Source organism: Chionomys nivalis, chromosome 12 (assembly GCF_950005125.1).
Source record: "Chionomys nivalis chromosome 12, mChiNiv1.1, whole genome shotgun sequence".
In the NCBI taxonomy this organism is placed as follows: Eukaryota; Metazoa; Chordata; class Mammalia; order Rodentia; family Cricetidae; genus Chionomys; species Chionomys nivalis.
This window is the reverse complement of record NC_080097.1, coordinates 54805084-54826434: the sequence shown is the minus strand read 5'-3', so window position 1 is coordinate 54826434 and position 21351 is coordinate 54805084. Positions and strand designations below refer to the sequence as shown.

Here is a 21351-nt window from a genome sequence, read left to right as displayed (position 1 = left end):
ATTGCCCATGCTGCTTCCTCTGCGTCCCCTGGCGTCTTCTCCCTTCTCCTTTCCAGCTTCCTCTGTGCCTTGAAAGGATGCCTAGCTACTAGATGGTCAGCTTTTTGTTAAACCAGTTAGAGTGACGTATCTTTACACAGTGTAATCAAATATTTTGCAACATTGCTCAGCACAGCACACTTAAAAAAGGCCCCCGTGGCTTCCTAACAGTGGGAGGAGGGTGTTCCTGACTCTTTTGCCTGCTCTCAGGACCCTTTTTCTCCCACTGGGCTGCCTTGTGCAGCATTGATAAAAGAATTTGTGCCCAGTCTTGTTGTAACTTGTTATACCATGTTTGTCTGGGGGAGGCCTGCTCTTTTCTGAAAGGAAACAGAGGAGTGGATCTGGGGGAAAAATGAGGCCTGTGGTGGGGAATTAGGAGTGGAGGGAGGGGAAGCTGTGGTGGTATATATTGTGCAAGAGAAGTTTTTTTTTTAAAAGAAGAAAAGTAGGCTGAGAAAGCCTTGAGGATCAAGCCAGCGACCAGCACTCCTTCCTCCATGGCCTCTGCATCACTCCCTGTCTCCAGGTTCCTTCCCTGATTGAGTTCCTGTCCTGTCTGTATTTGATGACGAACTATCATATGGAAGTCTGAGGGAATAAATCCCCAGTCTCCGAAAGAGAGGTCCCTGTGAGAGTATGTGTTTGGGTCTTGGAATAATAGGGTGACTAGTTAGTGTTAGGAGCACCAACCAGATCTGGACGTAGGCTTAGTTATTCTATAGAAGACAGAGGGGGCCCACGAGAATCAGACACAGTCCTGCAAGTGTGGAGATAAGGACAGCCATTTATATGTCACAAATGAGGCTGGGTAGAAGGATTTGGTTCCAAAGGAACTGGACTGACCTGAGCACTGTGAAAATGAGGAGTTAGGGATTCAAGGGGCAGAGAGAATGCCGGGTACAGGCTCCCTTCCCTTCCAGTCTGAGGAGGATTCTCTGTGAGTATGGGTGGGATGGTGGTGCCAGAGGTGCCCAGTCTCCAGTTAGAGGTGCTGGAAAATCCAAGCGTCCCATGGAGATCCTGCAGAATGACCTGGGGTCCTTGGCATCTTTAAATCTCTTTGGTGGTCTCTTTTCTATGCCTTGTGCACACACCACACATTTACATATTGCTAGCCTTTTACTCTCTCATTGGTTTAAGTTCTCTTAGGAAGTTCATGCTACAGGGAGGTTCATGGGCCAGGAAGACAGCTCCTTTGGAAGCCTTGTTCCTTAGGCTAGTGTGGAAAGAAGATGGAACATGCATGGGAAGTCTCAGCAGTTACAAAGCTGTCTGTCCTGGGAGAAATCTGGTGTGTTCTTTGTGACAAAGCAGCTACCCCCTTTCTGCCCTTGGCTCATCTCTGAGGTAGCAGCCTCATTCTCCAGACTGCTTTCAGCCAGGGCTTCTGGGCTGCAGCACCACCTCCTCCAATGGACACTTGAGGCAGCACATTTTATTTGGTTGCTTTGTCTGTTTTCTAGTCCCTTGGAGGTTTCTCTTCATTTCCTATTTATTACGTTCCTTCAGAGTTATCGTGAAAGCATTCTGATGTTCCTAAGACTCCAGCATTAGAGTCTTAGACTCAGAGGGGTCTTTCCGAGCTGGGGTGTAGGTATGACTGGTGGAGCTTGCACCTAGCATTCTGAGAGGTACTGGCTTCCATCCCCAGTACTGGGCTTTAGAAGTTTCTTTGCACAATGCCCGTCTTTTACAGAGAAATAAGTTGAAGCCTCATTGGTCAGCTCTATGCTAGTATGTTTCTGGAAGGTGCATGCCTCTGCTGGGGGAAATTCTGTGTATTTTTTTAGTTCTTCAGAATTTATCTTTGGGCTTACATTGTCATTAAATCTGCTGATCTTTCAAGCCCTTTCCTTTTATTTCTGCAGACTTTGTGCTGAATTTAAACTGCTTTGTTTATCTTGGAAAGCCTCTTCATTTTTCATTTTTTGAGTCTACCTTCCAGCAAAATATCTGATGGTTATCACAGAAACCAAGTAGTTGTTGGATTCATCTGTCTTTGTCTAGTGTCCTCCTTGAATCTTTCTTTCTTTCTCTCACCTCTCAGCCTCTTAGCTTTGTTTTTCTTCTCTGTCCATCAACCTGGCCCTGCAAGGGCACCTGGGCTCGCTTCTCACTAAGAACATTTCATTGATGTGCGTAGCCTTTACATATCTTTTGTGTGTTTTAAGTGGTCATTGAATGATGTCATTCCTCATACCAGGTGTAGTCTCCAGTGAAAAATATGTCCTGTGATTTGTTTTTCAGCTTAGTGTTCAAAGATCTTAAAAAACAAAAAATTGATCAACTTTTCCTACAGGCATGTTTATAGAAGAATTAGGATCGCATCCGCTGTGCATTCGCTTAAGTCTAAACACTCCTTAAAGCAAAAACTAAAATTTCTAAATTCACACTCTCTGTTGTGTGGAGCGAGGCTTTCTCTGTGCAAACACCTCCTCGAAAATGTGCAGAAAGTTTATGAGCTGTGTGATTTGCTAAACAAAGATTCATTTTTATAAGCAGCTCCTAAGGAAGGCCCCTGAACAGTCTCACTCATCCTATTTGGCAGAGCAGATCTGTCCTTGGCAGCTTATTCATTGCCACATGGCGGGCGAGCCCGACACATGGAAGATGAGTGTGTGTTTGTGTGCGTATGTGCGTTCAGTGTCTCTGTATACATGTATGCTTGTATCCAGATTCAGACTAGGACCTTGATTGCTTCCTAAATACTGGAGTAACTTGATTCTGAGGAGAAGGTTTATTTTTGGTTTTGTGTTGTTTTTTAAAATTACATTTTAAAATTATTTTTAAAAATTTTCATAAAATATATTCTGATCATATTCTTTCCCCTCCCCCAAATCATCCTACAGACTTCCTTACCTCTTTCTCCTTCTCTCAGCACAACCCAGAAAAACAAAGAAAGCAATGCCAAACAAAACCCAAAACCCCACAAGACAAAAATACATCAAACCATAGCAAAAAAAAAAAAAAAAAAAAAAAAAAGGAAGAAAAACACACAAAAATCATGGAGTCTGTTTTGTGTTGGGAAACTACTTATGGACATGGGGCCTGCTGCCCTGGAGGGTGGTTATTATACCTAGGTTCACTTCATTGGAGAAAACTTGTTTCCCTCTCCCAGCAGGTACCAATTGCAATAGCTTCTTGGTCACGGTGGGGCTTTCTACTTGATTCTCTGGAGAGTTTAATGCTGGACAGTACAAGGTTTTATTACCCTTTTCTTTCTTTTTTTCAGGTATGGGAAGAATGCAGAGATCATAGTAATTTTTAATTTTATATGTATCTAATAGAATTAAAACACACGGATCTTTTATTCATTAAGCTTTAATTAAACGCTTTGAGATGGGACTCTCATTGTTTTGTCCAGGTTGACCCAGAACTCTTTGGCGGAAGCCGTGTCTTCACCTCAGTTGTTTCCCAAGTGACTGTCATTGTGGGTGTAGACCCCTGCTCTTGGCTTACATTTATATTTTAATCAATACATAAAAGAATACAAATTGTACACATTTAAGGGTTACCATAAATATATTGTATGCTATCTTTTTTATTATTCTTTTTTTGTGTGTAATTGAGTTTAAACCCAGGACTTTGAACATGCTAAGAACTCCCCCACTGTACTTTCTCTCTTGACTGTTGTTGTGCAATGTTTAAATCAGGTAAAACAAACATGTGTCTCAAGCATGATCATTTCTGGTGGTAAAGCATCAAGACCCTTGCTTCTTGCTTTTTGAAATCTACAGTATATTCGGACTGTCTGACCACCTGACTGTACATAGCCTTCTTGCTACCTATCTGTGGTTTATACTCATTGGTCAACAGTCTCCCCATTCTTCTCCTTCCTCATATATTTCTGATCTATTTTGATAAGGCAAAATGAAAAATTAGCTCTTTACGTTGACCTGCATGCCACCAAGTGCATTGTTCCCCTAATTCCAGAGGTAACAGAGATGGTCAGGAATATGGTCCAGGCAGGTCCATCCAGAATGATGGGGATTTAGAGGCTTTGAGAAACTAGACTTAGGTTTTAGGTGTGTTGTGGGCACAAGGGGTTGGATCTGAATCGGAGCATCTGACGACATAAGAGGAGGTGTCCTCCCACTCTTCTTTCTGCGTGTTGCTGTCTTTCTAGTTGGGGATTTGTCCCAGGAGAGAACAGTTAAAAGACCCGGCTTCTTATTAATGATCCTTTTGTCGTTATATTTAATCACCCTGGTCCCTGCAACAGCTCCCATTAAGGCTTTACTGCTGTATTATTAATGAGAAAGAGTCATTGTGGTTAGGGGAGGTTTAAATACCTCGACTGTAACAAACAGTAGATATGAGAATGAATGACTACCGCTAAGTCATTAACTCCGGAAACGTTCAGGAGCTTTGCAATTAAGTCCTTGTCATGCCTTTCCCTGCTCTGGTGGTTTATATCCTAGCAGCCAGCTGTTTAAGGGACCATCGAGTTGAGTAAATGCCGTCATTTACATAGCGTGGTTAGAGCTTTGCTGTACATTCATGTGGAAACCATGTTTTAAAATAGCAAGTCTGTCTATTTGCAACAAGAGCTATTATTCTGTTTCAAACGCTGTAACATCTCTCTTTCTCTGTCTCTGTCTCTGTCTCTGTCTCTCTCTCTCTCTCTCTCTCTCTCTCTCGCTCTTTTTTGCAACAAGAGCTATTATTCTGTTTCAAATGCTGTAACATCTCTCTCTCTCTTTTAAAGCAGCAGAGATTTGAGCGTAGTAATGCTGTGTGGGGTACCTAGCTTCACGTTGTCTAATTTTTAAGATTGGTCTTGAGGTAAGCCCGTGTCTTAAAGGTGCTTAGACGTTCTCTGGACCGTGCTGTGATTTTCACTGTAGCATCTCATGCTTTGCTTTAAACAGGAATGGTAAAAGTTTTGAAGTTTTAATTTTAGTTTTTCCCATTGCTCAGAATTTGATGACATAAAATGAAAAGAGGTTTCCATAGCTGCTAACATTCACCAGATTTTGTTCCAAAGCATGGACTTTAGTAGACTTTTGAATTAAATCCACATTCTCCACCCAAGTCCAGTGATAAAATCCAATAGTTCAAAGATAGGTATGCCATAAACAGCTATAGTTAAATAATCTAAAAAAATTTAAAACATGGAAATACAATAAAACAAGAATTGATCACTTTATAGTGGAATACTCTATAAACTGTCTGCATTGGAAACATGTGGTGAGCTTTAAAACATCTGCGTCCTATAATTCTAAAAAGTGTATAGTTTATTTGAAGGCCCACGCTCCCCTTCTGCGTACATATAAAGAGACAGGTTAATACATTTTTTCTAGTGTTCCAATTTGCATTTGTTTATCTATTTTTAATTAAAGATAATTTTGGAATAGAAATACATAACTTAAAATATTTGCCTCAGCTAAATATTCATCACTTAGAAGTGAAGTGTGCTCATGAAGAAATGAACTATAAATCTTGCTAGTCTGTCTAAAACAAAAGATTGCACAGTGACATAATCCCTGCTGAAAGGGAGAAGCCATTTGTGATATGTACGTGGCAGAGAGAAGTGCCGTAGTCTTTTATTTTCAGTGGAAATCTTAATTTTGATGGAAATCTGCTTAAGAGAGCGGTCTAACCAGTGTGATTACAGCAGTCCGGGTGCACTGCTGGTGTTACTGTCAGGCCAACCTCCGTCACTGAGCTGAAGAGACTGCTGATCTGACCGCCAGGAAACGTTGTCTGAGGGGTCGGACTGTTTTAAAGTTGAGCAAACACCATGTTTTCTGGGTTGCCCAGAAAGTTCTGTGTATATAAACAACCTTAAGCAGCCTGTGAGGGAGAGAGCCACGGCGTCTCAGCTGTGCAAATGTCAGCTCCTCTTCTTAGCTTACCTTGCGTTTTTAAGGACTTTTTCATAGTTTTAAAAAGTGCAGGAGGAATCTTCTGGCCATGTAGAAATTTGTTCATGCTCTTTGCTTTCATTTCCTCTCCTCCTCTTTCTCCTGCAGAACTAATGGTGTGTGTTTAAAGTTCCACATGGTTTTACAAAGGGAAGAGTTTGTACTCCATTCCTGAACACACCCTGCTGTCACTAGCTCTTTCCTCAGGTGACATCCCTAGGGGTTAGCGGCCTTTTGGAAAATGGTACCTCATGTCTCACGTGTGAACAAAGCTGGGGAAGCCCCGGGCTGTCAGCAAGAAACAGAGCCAGGTCCTGAGTAGGAAGTGGCTGAGTAGGGCTTCTAGAAATGTCCTGCGTCCATGCCTTCACCACCATAGTGACAAGAGGCCGTGGTCCAGAAGGGGATACATCACCCCACCTTTGGACTTACTGCCCCCCTACATTTAACTGGAAAATAACACAAGCTGTGTTCCATTTGCTCCATTTCTGAGAGGTTCTGATGAGAGGTCCATCATAACATTAGGGGTACTCTTGGTCTCCAGAGTCCTCACTACAGATTGAGCATCTGTAATAAACGTTGGAAATTCTTAGGGTCAAAAGTTTCTTTGGAGTATTTGTAGAGATTTCTTTCTTACTTTCCTTTTTTTTTCCGAGACAGTGTTTCACTATGTAACAGTTCTGGCTGTCATTGAACTCACCTGTAGACCAGGCGGCCTTGAACTCATAGAGATCCTCCTGCCTCTGCCTCCCTAGTGCTGCCCCGATTAAAGGTGCACACTGCCACACCTGGTCAGTGGAGCATTCCTAGTGAGAAAGTATGAAACATTCTGAAATATGAAACTTCATGAGGGCCATTACCAACCCCCCCAAATTCAGGCACTAGAAGCATGTTAGATTTTCAGTTAGGGCTGCCTATTTTGGCCTAACCTTTGAAAGACAAGGCCACGAGACTTGGGGAAGAACATAAATGACTGTCAGTGTCTCCTCAGTGAGTGAGGGGTGAAGCTGAGGTCTGAGACAAGCCTTCTCCCCGGGGTGTGACCCACCCTTAGCGGCTGTCCCATCTCTGCCATAAGAAAGGCTCCATGCAGCCATGTGCCCAAGGGCAAAGGGGGCAGGAGCTGCTCCCAACAAGGAGAAATCATCCTATATTTTTAAAATAAAGATTTAGTTTGTGATATTTGTCTGACGATATAATTTCCAGTGGAGAGAAAGAACCCTTAATCTGAATCTATACTTCCCATCTCCCTGTGCCATCTTTTCCAAAACTGGAGTCTTGGCAAACAGGTCTATATTTTTATTCCATTTTGTCAACAACAACAAAATCACATAATTGTTTAGCCAGGAATTAACTTGCTTGTGAGGAGACTGTTACACAGAGGGAGTAAAGCCTGAACTATTGACTGAGGGCTTGGACTCACCCTTTGGTTGTGTCTCAAGGACTTTCTTCAGACTCAGGCCATCTCCTTAGTGCAGGAGTGGGTGCATTTGCCCAGTAGCCCCTTCTAGATTTCCAGGCAGAGAGTGGAGGATTGCCCTTTTCTGTGCACCCCACGCTCCTTTGAGGGCGAGCTTCCTCAGCTATGCTAGATAGTAGGAGCAGCCCATGTGCAGGGCTCACTTCCTGCTATCCACTTTGTCTCCATGAATCCCGTGTGGGTGGGTTGACCCGTTTACTCCCTTGTTTGAACTTACACAATACATGTTTGTCTAATGGGGTGTGATACTTTGTTGAAACCTCAGAGCTGAGGGGGCTCTCTTGTCTAGGATGTCCAAGGCCCAGCAATTGACCTTCAACATCACAAAACCCAAATAACCAAACCTAAACAACATCAAAAACATTGCTGATGCTTTTTTGGCCACTTGGAAGAGTACTTAGGAGGAAGTTGGTAAGAGATATTCGCTGATGTTTCAGGCCTTTGGGTTAAGAAAGAGACCAGAGATGGGGTCTGTGGGTAAAGGCTCTTGCTACCAAGGCTGACCACCCGAGTCTAGTCTCCTGGACCCACAGGGTGGATAGTGAGAATGCAATTGTTTTCTGACCTCCACACATGGCTATGACAGGAGCTCCCCAAAGACATGTAAATAAAAACAAAAAGACAAGGCAAAGCATGACTTACTCCTGGACTGCTGATTGGGTTATAAAATTCTGTCCTTTGCTCTTCAGCCATCTTGGCTTTCTAACAGTAGGAGATGATGAATCTATCCAGTTGGCTTTTCCTAAACTTATGTCTTAAGTCATATGCTTACTATGTGAATACAGAAGGGCAGCAGTGTTTTGGTGATATGTAAAGTATAGTAGGTGCCCTCACTTCTGAAGGACAGGAACAGGAGAATACGCTCTTACCTGGTTTTGATGGCAGTTGTCCCTCAGTATCTGTAAAGGATTCGTTTTAGAAGCCCCTTGACATACCCAGATCTGCCCATGCTCGTCTCTTATGTATTCCTAGTACTGTATAGAAACTGCACATATCTTCCTGTACATCATCCTTGCATGGCACTCTGGAAACATGGATTGTAACATGTTTGAGAAACGGTGATGAGAAAGCCAGTTCACGCTTGGTCCTCATACAACTGACACACACTTGGTGATATCTGTGACTGAAGGACCTGTGGGCCTGGCTTCTTTCTTTTTTTCACTTAGTTAAGGTGCCAAGTGGAAAGGGAAAAGCAATTATTTTTTAAAAGTCACTCCCCCTATTTTTAATGATGGAAACAGAAATACACCTAAAACTTATGCTTCTAGAAGAACCATTTGTTCCTGCCTGTCTTGTGTCTCAGAGTTGACCTTGGCTTCCTATCTGGTCTTGCGTTTCAGAGCTGGTCTCTGAAGACATCCTTGTGGTGACAGTTTTGTCCAAGGAGACAGTTACATGGTTCTCTGCAGGAGGTATGAGGCGATGGTGGTCATACACTTTCGCGAAAGCCTTCATCTTTGGCCTTTGGTGATTTCCTTATTGCCCGTGCACCTGTCAGTTTGGTGAGGTAGCAGTCAGTTCCAGAGTGTGGCTGTAGGGAGAGTCTGAGGTGCCTTCATCACTATTCTACACCATGACGGTGCTGCATCTGGAGTAGTGTCCAGCCAGGACCAGCGTTCCTTTCCCACTTGGACAGCAGCCAGCAGATGCCCAGCAGGATGGATGTGAGCGCACTCTTAGTTTTAAAATAACCAGCTAGAAAGATGCTGATTTGAAAGGTTTCAGTTGTGTGGTGATAGCCACCAGAGGTGGACAGTCCCTTTTCCTCCCTTCACCAGGGACAGCCTTGGTACACACCCTTCAGCCTAGAGTGTGGTCATACCTCTAGAATGTGATGGATGCATCATTTCTGGTCATGGCTGACCTGACAGCATGATCTCCACATTGTGAGGTCACAGAGCTCAGGGAGAGAGGAAGGGCAAGATACTGGAGAAGGCAGAGAGCTTTTCTTAGGGTGGGAATGTAAAACTGAGACTAGCTTTCATTTTGGCGATTCTACACCCGAGCCTGACTTAGGAAATAAGGGTGTGCTTCTCAAGAACTAGGGGGCTAGGGGACTTGTTTTTATTCTACTGTGTTTGGAAGTATTCCCCTTGTCAAGACAGAAAGCTTTATGGCCATTCCTCCTGACCCCCAGGGCACTTCTGAAGATCTCCCCACCATGGACTGAAAACCCTCCACACACATTCCTCTCGTCTCTGTTCCCTGAACCAGGGCTTTCCACTTGCCCCACTCATGGATGCCGTGTGCTCCTGGGTGTACAGGTAGATAAAACAGGTGTACCAATCCAGCACTTGCTAATAATAAATCACAAGACATTTTGAAACATTCTTTGGCTTGTATGTCAAGATGAAACCAGTTTGTGTGCCAGTGAAGTGGATGTGCTTGTTTATGTTTGCACAGAGAATTAAATTTTGACTGAATATTTGTTGTGCAGACAGTGAACTTTCAGTGCTTTTCAGAGTTGACCAAGATTTTGGTTTTTAATGGTCTGTGCTCAGAATGCTGCTTGCATAAATACATAGTATAAAATCTCAGAAGTGTGTTCAGACCATTTCACAAATGGTTGGAAATTCTATTCTAATCTTAAGCCAAAATTTATCTTTTAATAAAACTCAGGTCAGCAACTCAGATTTTATGAAACTCAAACAATTTGTAAAATCAATCATTCTAATATAATATAATATAATCCAAAGATGTTCTAATTTGAAAAACTTACACATTACGGTGGAAAATATGAAAAGTCTTTGTTTCTCATAATTAAATGGTTTTGCTTTTACAAGAGCAGAAAAGTTTTTATGTATGGTGAAAACATTACAGTTCATTGTACTTAACAGTCTCAAGTCTGAGCCAAGGCACTTCAGGCCATGCTGGCTGACTGTGTGGCTAAGAGCGTGAGCAGTACAGAGCGTGCATGATGTGGTGTTCAGCGCAAGGCTTCAGTGAAGCCCTGTGACGCAACGTGGGCGAGCGCTGCCAGAAGTGCCTCAGATTTAATTTGAATTTGAGTTTCAATTAGTCTTGGTTTTTGCACATTTGGAGACCTCTGGTTGCCAGTTCTTTTTGTGACCCCCATGTTCAGTTGCAGAATCCCAGTGGGACCACACCCCATAGTTCAAGAATCTGCATCTTTGATGATGCTATGAAATGGCTTACACTGCGTTTACTCAGTATCAGGTATCATTAGTTATCTGGAGATAGTTTAAAGTCTGAGGGAGGGTGTGGTAGGTTCTAGGCAAGCACATCATTTTTATGTAAAGGGACTTGAATAGTCACAGATTTGGTGAAGAGTTCTCCCAGGGATTTGTCTGTCTGTCTGTTTTTTTTTTTTTTTAAGACAGGGTTTCTCTGTGTAGCCATTGGCTGCCTTGGAACTTACTCTGTAGACCAGGCTGAACTTGAACTGAGAGATCCACCTGCCTCTGCCTACAGAGAATAGGATTAAAGGCACATTCTCCATTGCCTGGCTCTCCTAGGGATTTTAGAAACAGCTGTTCCGTAAATTTTGAGCTCATAATGTTAAAGGGTAGAGGCTTCCATAATGCATTCTCAGGAATGTGCTGCACACTGAAGCTGGAGTGGGAGGGGAGGCCGTAGAGAGTAATCCCTGCAGCAGGGTTCCCCACGGTGCCGCTCACTCACTGTTAACACTGCAGGCATCATTGGCTATAGCGAGTACTTTATAAAAGTGTATTGACAGTGAGGTGGCTCTTAGAGTCTCCACTTGGGCAGTTCCCTACCAGAGAGGCTACTCTCTAAATACTATGGCGAAAATGAGAATGGCTGACTGGGCCAATTGTCCTTTGTACATATGACTGATGTGGAAGGGACCCACGAGACCGTGGCCAGACATCGTCAGCGGATTGGATGTTTTCATATTCCTCAAGGTGCTGCCTTCTTCTTGACTTTGTCCTTGACATTTCTACATTGAATTGTGAAAAATTAGTGTGACTATTGTCTAAAAAAATTCAATATTATGATTTTTCTCCCAATCTCCAAAATGTTTAGTCTCTTTTGCAGTTTAGCCATCTTGAATAAGAAATTCAAATGTCATTAATAACCTGACAGAGTTAAAACATTTTTTAAAAAAATATTTATTTATTTATTATGTATACAATATTCTGTCCGTGTGTATGCCTGCAGGCCAGAAGAGGGCATCAGATCTCATTACAGATGGTTGTGAGCCACCATGTGGTTGCTGGGAATTGAACTCAGGACCTTTGGAAGAGCAGGCAATGCTCTTAACCACTGAGTCATCTCTCCAGTCCCTTAATACAGTTTTTGAAAAATGCATTGATGTAGTTAAAATGAATTTTTTTATTTTTGGTGGTGGTTAAGTATATAAAACTTATTTGATAGTAGAAGTATAAAATCCAGCGTGAAACTGTGCATCTTCCATACTGACAGCAAATCTAACTGTATAGAAGTTCACGGAATCATGTTGTTTTTCATTAGTTTCCACGTGTGATTTTTGTTTTACTTGCAATTTTTTTAATAATAAAGTTTAAAATAAAAAAATATTTTTTAAATTAGGCTTACATGGCTCAAGCATCTTTGATTTGCAAGTCTGAACTCTGAAATGTCCCCACATGTAAACATTTCTTTTCAGCATTAACGCGATGTCCCAAGTGGAAAATTCCATATAGTGAGAATTTTAATGAAAACATATGATGTAAGCTTACCTTTGGGCTGTGCGTAGACGGTATATTTGAAACATAAGTGAAGTTTGTGTTTAGATATTGGTCCCCTAGCCTACATATCTCATTATGCATATGCAAATATTTAAAAAATTCAGAAAAAGGGAAGTTTCAAAGTATTCTGGTCTAAAGTTTCTAGGATAAAAGGGACTGAACTTGTGTATAACAATGGGGACTGTTGCTTCTCGATGAGGCAGCTATATTTTACAATGTATTTATTTCCTTTCTTCTTTTCTTGACAGGAAAAACTAACACAAGAGTGTGTATTCCGAGAACAGTTTGAAGAGAATTGGTACAACACCTATTCTTCCAACCTGTACAAGCATGTGGACACCGGAAGGAGATACTATGTTGCTTTAAATAAGGATGGGACTCCAAGAGAAGGGACCAGGACTAAACGGCACCAGAAATTTACACACTTTTTACCTAGACCAGTGGACCCCGACAGAGTACCTGAACTATATAAGGATATTCTAAGCCAAAGTTGACAAAGACAGTGTCTTCACTTGAGCCCTTAGAACATAACCACTATCAATGCTTCCCTGCCGTGGGTTCTTATTGATTAGCAGGGCCTTCACCTCAGCTCCACTGTTGGCAAACTTTGTCGCATGCATATGTATGATGGAAGCTTGGATGGGGACTTGCTGATTTGCTCTGCACTTATGGGCTGGTCCTCCTGGAGGGCTGCCTGGGGCCACTTGCTTGATTTATTGTGAAAGCAGGGGAGAGGCTGCGTGAGAGGGTGTGAGTACCTGAGCGGGTGAGGCGAGGGGGACAGCAGCGCGCCAAGAGGACAACGGCCTGATGCATGCTGGGAAATAGACATGCTTTTACATTTTTGATCAGTTGAACTTCATCCTATATCAGCACAGCTGCCATACTTCAACTCATCAGGATTTTTGGCTGGTGGCCTGCTCAAGGGAGCACGCCTTTCCACAGGCGTGGAGGGCGCAGTCTCACTGAAAAGACTGTCAGCTCATTCTCACTGATATCATACAGTGAACTCAAAGCAAAGACCTCTTAGTTTAAAAGGAAAAAAAAAAGAAAGAAGAAAAGAGAAAAAAAAGAAAAAAAGAAAAAAGGTTAAATTTATTTATAGAGATTCCAAAGGCAACATTTTATTTATTTTATATATTTATTTATTATATAGAGTTTATTTTTAATGAAATATGTACAGGCCAGATAGGCATTTTGGAAGCTTTAGGCTCTGTAGGTGTTAAATGGCAAAGTCTGCTATGAACCTGTGGTAACTTCATGCAAGTAGGTATCCAAGAAATTCTAATGGCCCTAATGTACTAAAGGCGACAATCTATTTTGTGCCCATATTATTGTAAACTTCTGCACATCGCTCACGACACTGAGTATTCACTCTTCAGATCGCTTGTTTCATAGCTTACCCCAGAGGATTAAAGATAAACTGGGTCTCAACCCTTCATTCCGTGTCTGTAATTTTCCTCTCTCGTAACTCAGTGTAACTGGGGCTTGGAGTGTGCGAAGGCTGGCGTATGTCTTACTTGTTTCAATCTGTTGCAGAGTGTACCAAAGCTAAGCAATACCTATGCCTTTTAATTTCAGACCACGTCCATGACAACAAGACCTAACATCAAACGTGGCACTGATTTAAAATTACCAAGGGAGTGGAAAAACATTTACGTACTACAGATTTTTTTCTTCTTCTTCCTCCTCTTTCTCCTCCTCTCTCTCTTTTGAGGCAAAAGTCAGATGAACAGGATCATTCTTGTAAACTTTTTATTTGTGTTTTGGCTATCAAATATGGAATTATACAAGGACCTTAGGGCCCATTACAACATCTTTTATGGAGATTGCATTTGGTACGAACTGTCATAATTACACAGGGCTAGTACCCTTCAAGTAAAACTTGCAACATGAAACCAATAAATCTTTATCAGTAATGACATTAGAGGGGTGCTGTACTCATTGCCTGTGCTTTCTTTTCTGAATCGGTCTTCAAGAGTGCTCAGAGAGGAGGTTGCTGTGTAGAACACTGTTTATAAAATCTTTTCTTACATTCTATACTGAAAAGCTTGAGAATACAGCTTTATTTGAGAACAAAAATTCTAGAACTTGCTGTTGGGCAAGGGAGACCATTTCTCACTCTGTACTAAGGTGAAATGAGCCAAATTCCTAAAGCGATATTTAAGAAAAAGAAACCTATAACACACTTTTACTTTCCAGCCAGTTGACGTTGGGAAATTGAAAGCGACAGTTGAAAAATGTGTTCAAATTTCCGCAGCTAATTTTAAGATGCGATATCCCGGCTTTGTTTTGCTTGGATGCACATTCTCGATGGGACGTGAAAGCATGTCACTGGCAAGCCGGAGCTGTTGTGAACTCGAAGAGCCTGACTTCCTGTCTTGAGCAAATCCTTGTAGCCCTCTGTGGTCCAAGCTGGAGCACGTGGTGACGGACCCTGCTGGCGAGCATTAGGGAAGAGCTGAAGGTCTTTGGAACTGAAAGACATCTCAGAGAGAGGACCCCGAAGCTCTGTGAAGTAGTTGATAGGATAAAGAGCAGAATGTCCTCCTTATGCACACTCTTTGGACCCCCCTTTCAGTTTCTAAACAGGTGCTGTATCGAGTTTTGAGCAGTGTTCTTCTTTGTTATTTAATTCTTTGCTGCTAAGATGTATACATATTCAGACTTCCATTTCCCAAAAGCATTTATTTTATTTTTGCTGAAAAGGATTCAGTGTTTTGACCACAGGAAAGAACTAGGTTCATAGGAAGTCATAGCTGCAATATCTGAAGAGATTTTAAAAGAGAGCCATTAATAGTCACAGCCTAGTAGGCGTTCCAGAAAATCAGCTCAGAAGAAAGAAAAATAACTGTGCAAAAACTAAAAATTTATATGCATTCCCAGAAAATGCTACTCTAATGTCTATTTTTGAACTTTGTTTTGGTACTTTTTTTTTTTTTTGCAAACTATTGTGTGCTTTTGGTAACCAGTACAATAAACTGTAATGGTCTGTAAATAAATAAATATTGATGTATGCGATTTATGTAAACAGGCACTGTGGGAGAGAAGATGGCTCAGGGTTTCTATGTGAGTACCACCCTGGGAAGTAGACAAATCATTCTCAGTGTTGGGTTCGCATCCTATTCGGTTCCTGCTATAAGAGCTGCAAAGCCTGCTGGATGGCAGCCCCAAGCTACTGTGGGCTGGGTGATTCCAGCCCACAAACAGATGCTCAGATAGCCAAACGACTCTCTTGTTGGTGCCAACGCTGGCATCATGGTCAAAGACTTAGCCAGGGTGGACTGACCCACCTTCCCATCTGCCATGCAAATGTCCCCAAGCAGCACTGAAGGACATGCCAGGTCAGCACTGGGGAACCTGCCCTGCCAGGTCCTGCTTTGTGGATAAAATACGGCTTCAGTGGGTGGCATCTTCACCATTTCATCTCATTAACACGACAATATTGTGTTATTTACGCGATAATCTGTAATTGTATGTAAACACATACAGGATTGTGTACTCTGTGTAAATACATAATTTCAGACTTTGGAAAACTGGTAGTTTTTACTTGATGTCCGCTTGGGAGGTGCCTCAGATTCTTGGCCTGTGTGAGCCAGAGAAAGTTTAACAGTGTCTCTGCCTTTACAGCTTGCTTATGCAGTGAAAATGAATTGAGGGGGGTGGGGGAGTGTGGAGAGCGGGGAGGAAAACCACATTCAATTCCTCCCATCCCCACCCTGTGAGCAATTGATGAGACAGCCAGGAATCTTCCGGGGTGAATATGAACTCGGAGTGAGCACAGGCAGCATGCCTGCACGATTTTTTTTTTTTTTTTTTGTGGACAGATGAATGGACGGTGGTGGTTGGGTGATTGTTAGAGGTTATATTCTGTTTGCTGCATCACTTGACCTTGAAATGTGCCAAATTTAGATTTGCACTGCCTGTGGTCACGTGCACAGAAGAGCAATGAAGTGGTAGAGGTGGGGTGGGGGGCAAAATGCCAGCTGAGTTCAAAGGATGTTGGAGCCACCAAAGGCCTCGCCAGGGTGTGTGTGCCTGTGCAGTCTGCATACCTGCAGGGACTGGCAATTTATACCTGAAAGGAGAGTGGGGGAGAATTGTAACAACACAGTCTCTCCTTCTTCAGGAGACAACCCAAAACCCAGGGGTGCAGGCTTGCGGGGTGGACCCCGATCACAGGAAGTTAGGCTGAATATGTGTGAGCAGACTCTTAAAACTGATTTTTACATCCCCCCCACTTAAAACAACAAACCTTCTAGCATACTTCTGTGCTTGCCGTTAGATCTTTAGAAAGCTGTTTGACAATGCAACCTAATCTTTATGAGGAAAGAAGCTACAGAAACAACAACAAAAAAATAGATCCCGCTATATTTTCCTTTGCGAAGAGAGTGGTGAAAAGCACCCTAACAAGGTCCAGGGTCATGGCTGTCAGGTCTTGAGACAGCTGTAGGACCCTTAGGTCAGACAAGTGGTGGTGAGCCTTCTTCGCTATTTTGGTTAATAGTTAGGGCATTCTAAGAATTCCTGTTGTTTTCCAGCTATATCTCAGCTTGCATTGCAGAAAAAAAATTGTTACAATTCAAATTAGGAATACTTACTGAATATCTGAAAAGCCAGTGGCAAATTGTAGTTGGAGTTGGCCTCTGTCCTGTGTACTCCCCTGAAATCTTTAAATTATGTTTGTGGTTATGGTTGGTTCCCATTGGTATATGTGAACTTTGGCAGGAAAACCAGCCAATAGGAGCTGAGGAGTTAAAACAATAGATTGTATAATGAGAATATCTAGAACTCAAGGGCTGCTTTTCCCTCTGTACACAGGGAAGGGCAGCTTTATTGATAATGCTCATGGCTTACATTGGAGGAACCTTTTCATTTTTTTGAGCATTTATGCAGGCTTTTTCCTAATCATTTTTTCTGGGATGTTGCAGAAACATTCTGTAGGCTCCACCTGGCCATTGCCTCTGGCTTCTAGCCAACGTCGACAGCTTTGTGTGATTTCTTCTGCTTACCACTAGGGGCTTTTCCTTGTCTGTGAGGCTGGTGTCCTGCTCTTTCAGAGGCAAGCAATACTCCAAATGTTCCTGTGCTCTCCAGCTGGGAAACTCTCCCTCCAATTTTCTTCCCTTCCGTTCTTCTCCCTCACTCCTATCTCTCCACTCTGTGGAGTGGCACTGGGGATAAGACGCAGTCACGGATGGCACCCACAGAGCCTAAGAAGAGATCATGGTGCCACGTTTGTTCTGAATTCTGAGATAAGGGAGGTTCAGGACTGTGGACAGTGAAGTGCACGTGATCCAGACCTAGAGGCCTCTGGGATGATAAGGTCAAAGGTGAAATGTGAGGGTTGAGCAGGAGTTACAGAAGAGGTCACTGCAACGTTCTCTTGTGTCTTAATGTTCCAAAGGTACCTTGTCTGTTGGGAACGGGCTGGTCGCGTCTCTTCCTGATAGACAGTGACTGAGTTGGGGACTCTCACAGGGTTTCATCAATCTTGTGGAGGACTGTGAATTCCTGGAGATGAAGAGGGCCCCAGTGTTGGCCTCTGACCATCCCCACCTCCAGGACTTACTTGTGTCTCTCATTCTTGGTGCTAATTTGTCACTCACAGTTTCTATCCAGACAAAGGTAGTCCCTTCAACTATACTGAACAATACTGCTCATTTAAAATTTCTTGTCACAGTGACTTACTATCACAGGAAGAATTGTAATACAAGAAAGAATTAAAACAAAAGAGGTGAAAATATAGCAAATCTTTCAGATATTCAGTCCATTCTTTACATATGCATTGACTAATAGCTGCATGATAAAATGTGGTACAGGGTATGGAAAACAAGAACAAACTGGGTGTTGTGCCTGGATTTTACCTGCCATTTCAGTGCCCTCGAGGCTGAAGCAAGAGGATTTCTGTGAGTTAGAGGCCAGCCTGGGCTAATGAGTTCCAGGATAGTCTTGACTATATCACGAGACTGTCTCAAAAACCCTCAAACTAAAAACCAAATCCATGAAATATCTATTAACAAAACCAAGACAATGAACAAACAAAAAGCCTCAAACCTCAAGGACCAGTGAGATGGCTCAGTCGGCAAAGTCACTTGCCAGAGGAGGCTCAGCAGGTAAAGTCACTTGCCACCAAGCCTGAAATGAGTTTGGTCCCTGCCTGGGACTGAAATGATGGAAGAAGAGAACCAGCTTCCACCAGTTGTCATCTGACCTCCACAAGTGTACTGTGGCATGTTCATGACCACACACATACATGTACATACACACAAACTAATGTAATTTAAAAAAACACCCAGGAGCTGGAGAATTGGCTCGGTGATTAAGAGCAGTTGTTTTTCTTCAAGAGGACCCGGGTTATGTTCCCAGTACCCTTCTTGGGTGGTTCACAGCTATCTGTAACTCTAGCTTCAGGAGATATGACATTGTTTTTGGCCTCTGCGGGCAATTGCACATATGTGGGGAGCATGCATGTGCATGCTCACGCGTATGTACACACACACACACACACACACATACACACACAAATGGGGGCAGAGACAGAGAGACAGAGAGAGAAATAGAGACACAAATAAAATAAAAATAAAATCTTAAAACATTCCCCAACAACAAAACAGCCAAGCAGCCTTCTGAGCAGACACAGAAATGCCCAGCTGGACTCTGCTTTGTGGCTAGACACATTAAATTGGGATGCCCACAGGATGAGGCAATTACCACAACAGCACTAATTTTCCAAAACTCATTCTCCTTCAACTATGTATTTAATTTGCATTGACTCATGGCAACCCAGGAGTAGCCCCGTTCAAGCTCTGCTGCTTTAACTGGGACATTTGGAGAGGCTGTCCTCCAATGGAATGATCTAGACTGTTGGGTAGGTGGGCTCTTTATTAGAAGATAGCTCCTTTAGAAACCAGAGGAATGGAGACCATCCTGTTCCCCCCATCTTCCTTGAAAGACCCAAAGGGAGAAGGCAATGGACTTCCAGAACTTTCTTAAGTGTAGGTTTGTGACGCTCTCTGAGGATGTTAGAACCATACAACTTGTTGACCTGAAATAACAAAGCTTGAACAGGCCTTATCTCGCTACAACACAAATGGACAGGCGCATAACTCTAATCCTGGAGACATAAAATTGCACATCTGAATTTTAGGGACAAAACCACTAATTTTGTCTGTTTCACCAGCATTACAAATCTGTGTTTAATCAGTTTCTCTTTCTCTTTAATTTTCTTTTATAGTTCAAGGGGTACCATGAATTCCCACACTCTTGGAGCTCTCTTCTCCATACCCCACTTTGAAAGGGCAAACACGTTTGGGCATCTATTACAGAATTAGCAGAATGGGCACAGTGTGGTGGACAAGTTCTGCAGTTCCCTCAGGAGAGCTTTAGGATCTTGAATTTGGCTGAGGAATGAGAGCTAATTGGATTAGAGCAGTGGTCAGGGAAGGACATACTTGCAAAAAAGAAACTTTTGTGTCTTTCATGATGCAGCCTGATTGGGGGAGTCTGGTGTGTGTGTGTGTGTGTCTGTGTGTATGTGTGTAATACTCATGAGACCATATGCACCATAATCTCAAGTGCCACCCTTGGATGGATGAGGACTGTGACCTTTGGTAAGTGGGTACACAGTTAAAAGCCATGCCACTATCGGTAATTCACTTTGAAGCCACAATGTCATATTTTATGTAATGTGTCTAAATAAACACTTCCTGTTTCTTTCTCTTGACATATTTCCCACTCAAGCAGGCTGAATTCTCCTGTTCTCACGTCATTGCCTTTCTCTTTTGCAGATGTAAAGTGCATATTCTTCTGAATAGGAGAACTGTATTTGCAATCTACCTGTTGAAGGACATGAACAAATGTTCCTGGAGGCACAGTCTAATCCCATCTATTCTTTATCTAGATTCCCACAAAGATATTTCAGTGTTCAGTCCTACTCTGTAGCCCATGTGGTTCTAAATGTGTTTCAAGTGGGTCACTGCCTTGACATGGCCAACATGGATTTCATTTTTTTTTGTTTTGCAGCCTAAGGAGCTAGCTTCAACAGACCACATACATAAAATTATGCATAAAATTAAACATAAGACCCTCATCTTATGAGAAAATAAAAAATGAAATACAGGGTGGTGAGACTGGTAAAGATACTTGCTTCACGAGCCTAGTGATCTGAATTTGATCTCTGGAACCCATGTGTCTTAGCTACTTCTCCATTGCTGTGATAAAACATCATAACCAAAGTGTCTTACAAAAGAAAGTGTTTGATTGGGAGGTTAGAGTCCATGACGGTAGGGCAAAGCTATGGCAGAAGAACATCTGAGAGCTCATATCATGATCTACAAGTAGGAGGCAGAGAGAGAACACCGAGAATGGAAGAAGCCTTTTGAAACCTTCAATCTCTTCCCCAACTCCTCTAACAAGGCCACACCTCCTAATCCTTCCCAAACAGTTCCACCAACTGGGGACCAAGCATTCAAACTATGAACCTATGGAAGCTGTTCTCATTCAGACCACCACACCATGTAAAGTTGGGAGGAGAGAAGCAACTACAGAGTTTTCCTCTGACCTTCACAGATGTACAGTGGCACACCCACTCCCTCCGTCTCTGCCCTCTCTCCCCTGTGTCTCTCTTACACACTAATAATAGTAAATAAACTACAAATAACATTTTACTGAAACTTGGATAGTAGAAACAATTATCCACAGGATATGGATATTTTTATTAAAATAAAAATAGTTATTTATTACCCTTGACACATTACATGAAAATTCATCAATAATTGAGTCTTAAAGATTAGATCATTACCCAACATGTATATTATATTCATGTATGGCTTATATGCAGATCAAAGATCAAGTAAAGGGACGTTTTTGTTAAAATTTATTATTTTGTTTAGCAAGAAACACACACACATGCTTACACACATGCACTTACTTTACACTCAAGGATTATGAAAGTAAAAAAAAGTTATTAAATTTATTTTCAATGCAATGTAAATATCCACTCATGCACATGACTTGTGCCGACCTGTGGAAATGTCATGAGCTAACATCATGAGTTTCCTGCCTCTTTTATGCTAAATCCACTGCTGTCCTTGGGCACAGTCCTGGGCTGGAGTATGATTTAAAGTCTAGCAATCCCAGTCAAAAGAATGACCATCCTGAATGATGGTCTTGGCCCTTTGGGAGTCTTCTTTAGGTTGCCATTCAACTGAGTGGATGCTGTTTGTTCCCAAGAAGTTACTTCTTGGTTGGACTTGGAGTTGTAACATTT

General features: G+C 42.4%; 1 protein-coding gene across 1 annotated transcript in view; it reads left to right on the top strand.

Annotated features, from left to right (window-relative positions):
• The window catches only part of Fgf9 (fibroblast growth factor 9), a 37705-nt gene extending 22204 nt beyond the window's left edge, over positions 1-15501 (top strand). Inside the window, exon 3 of the mRNA XM_057786544.1 lies at positions 12329-15501. Coding sequence (XP_057642527.1) covers positions 12329-12574 — 246 coding nt within the window. The 3' untranslated portion in view covers positions 12575-15501. The remainder of the gene's footprint in view (positions 1-12328) is intronic.
• Positions 15502-21351: the final 5850 nt, after the last annotated feature.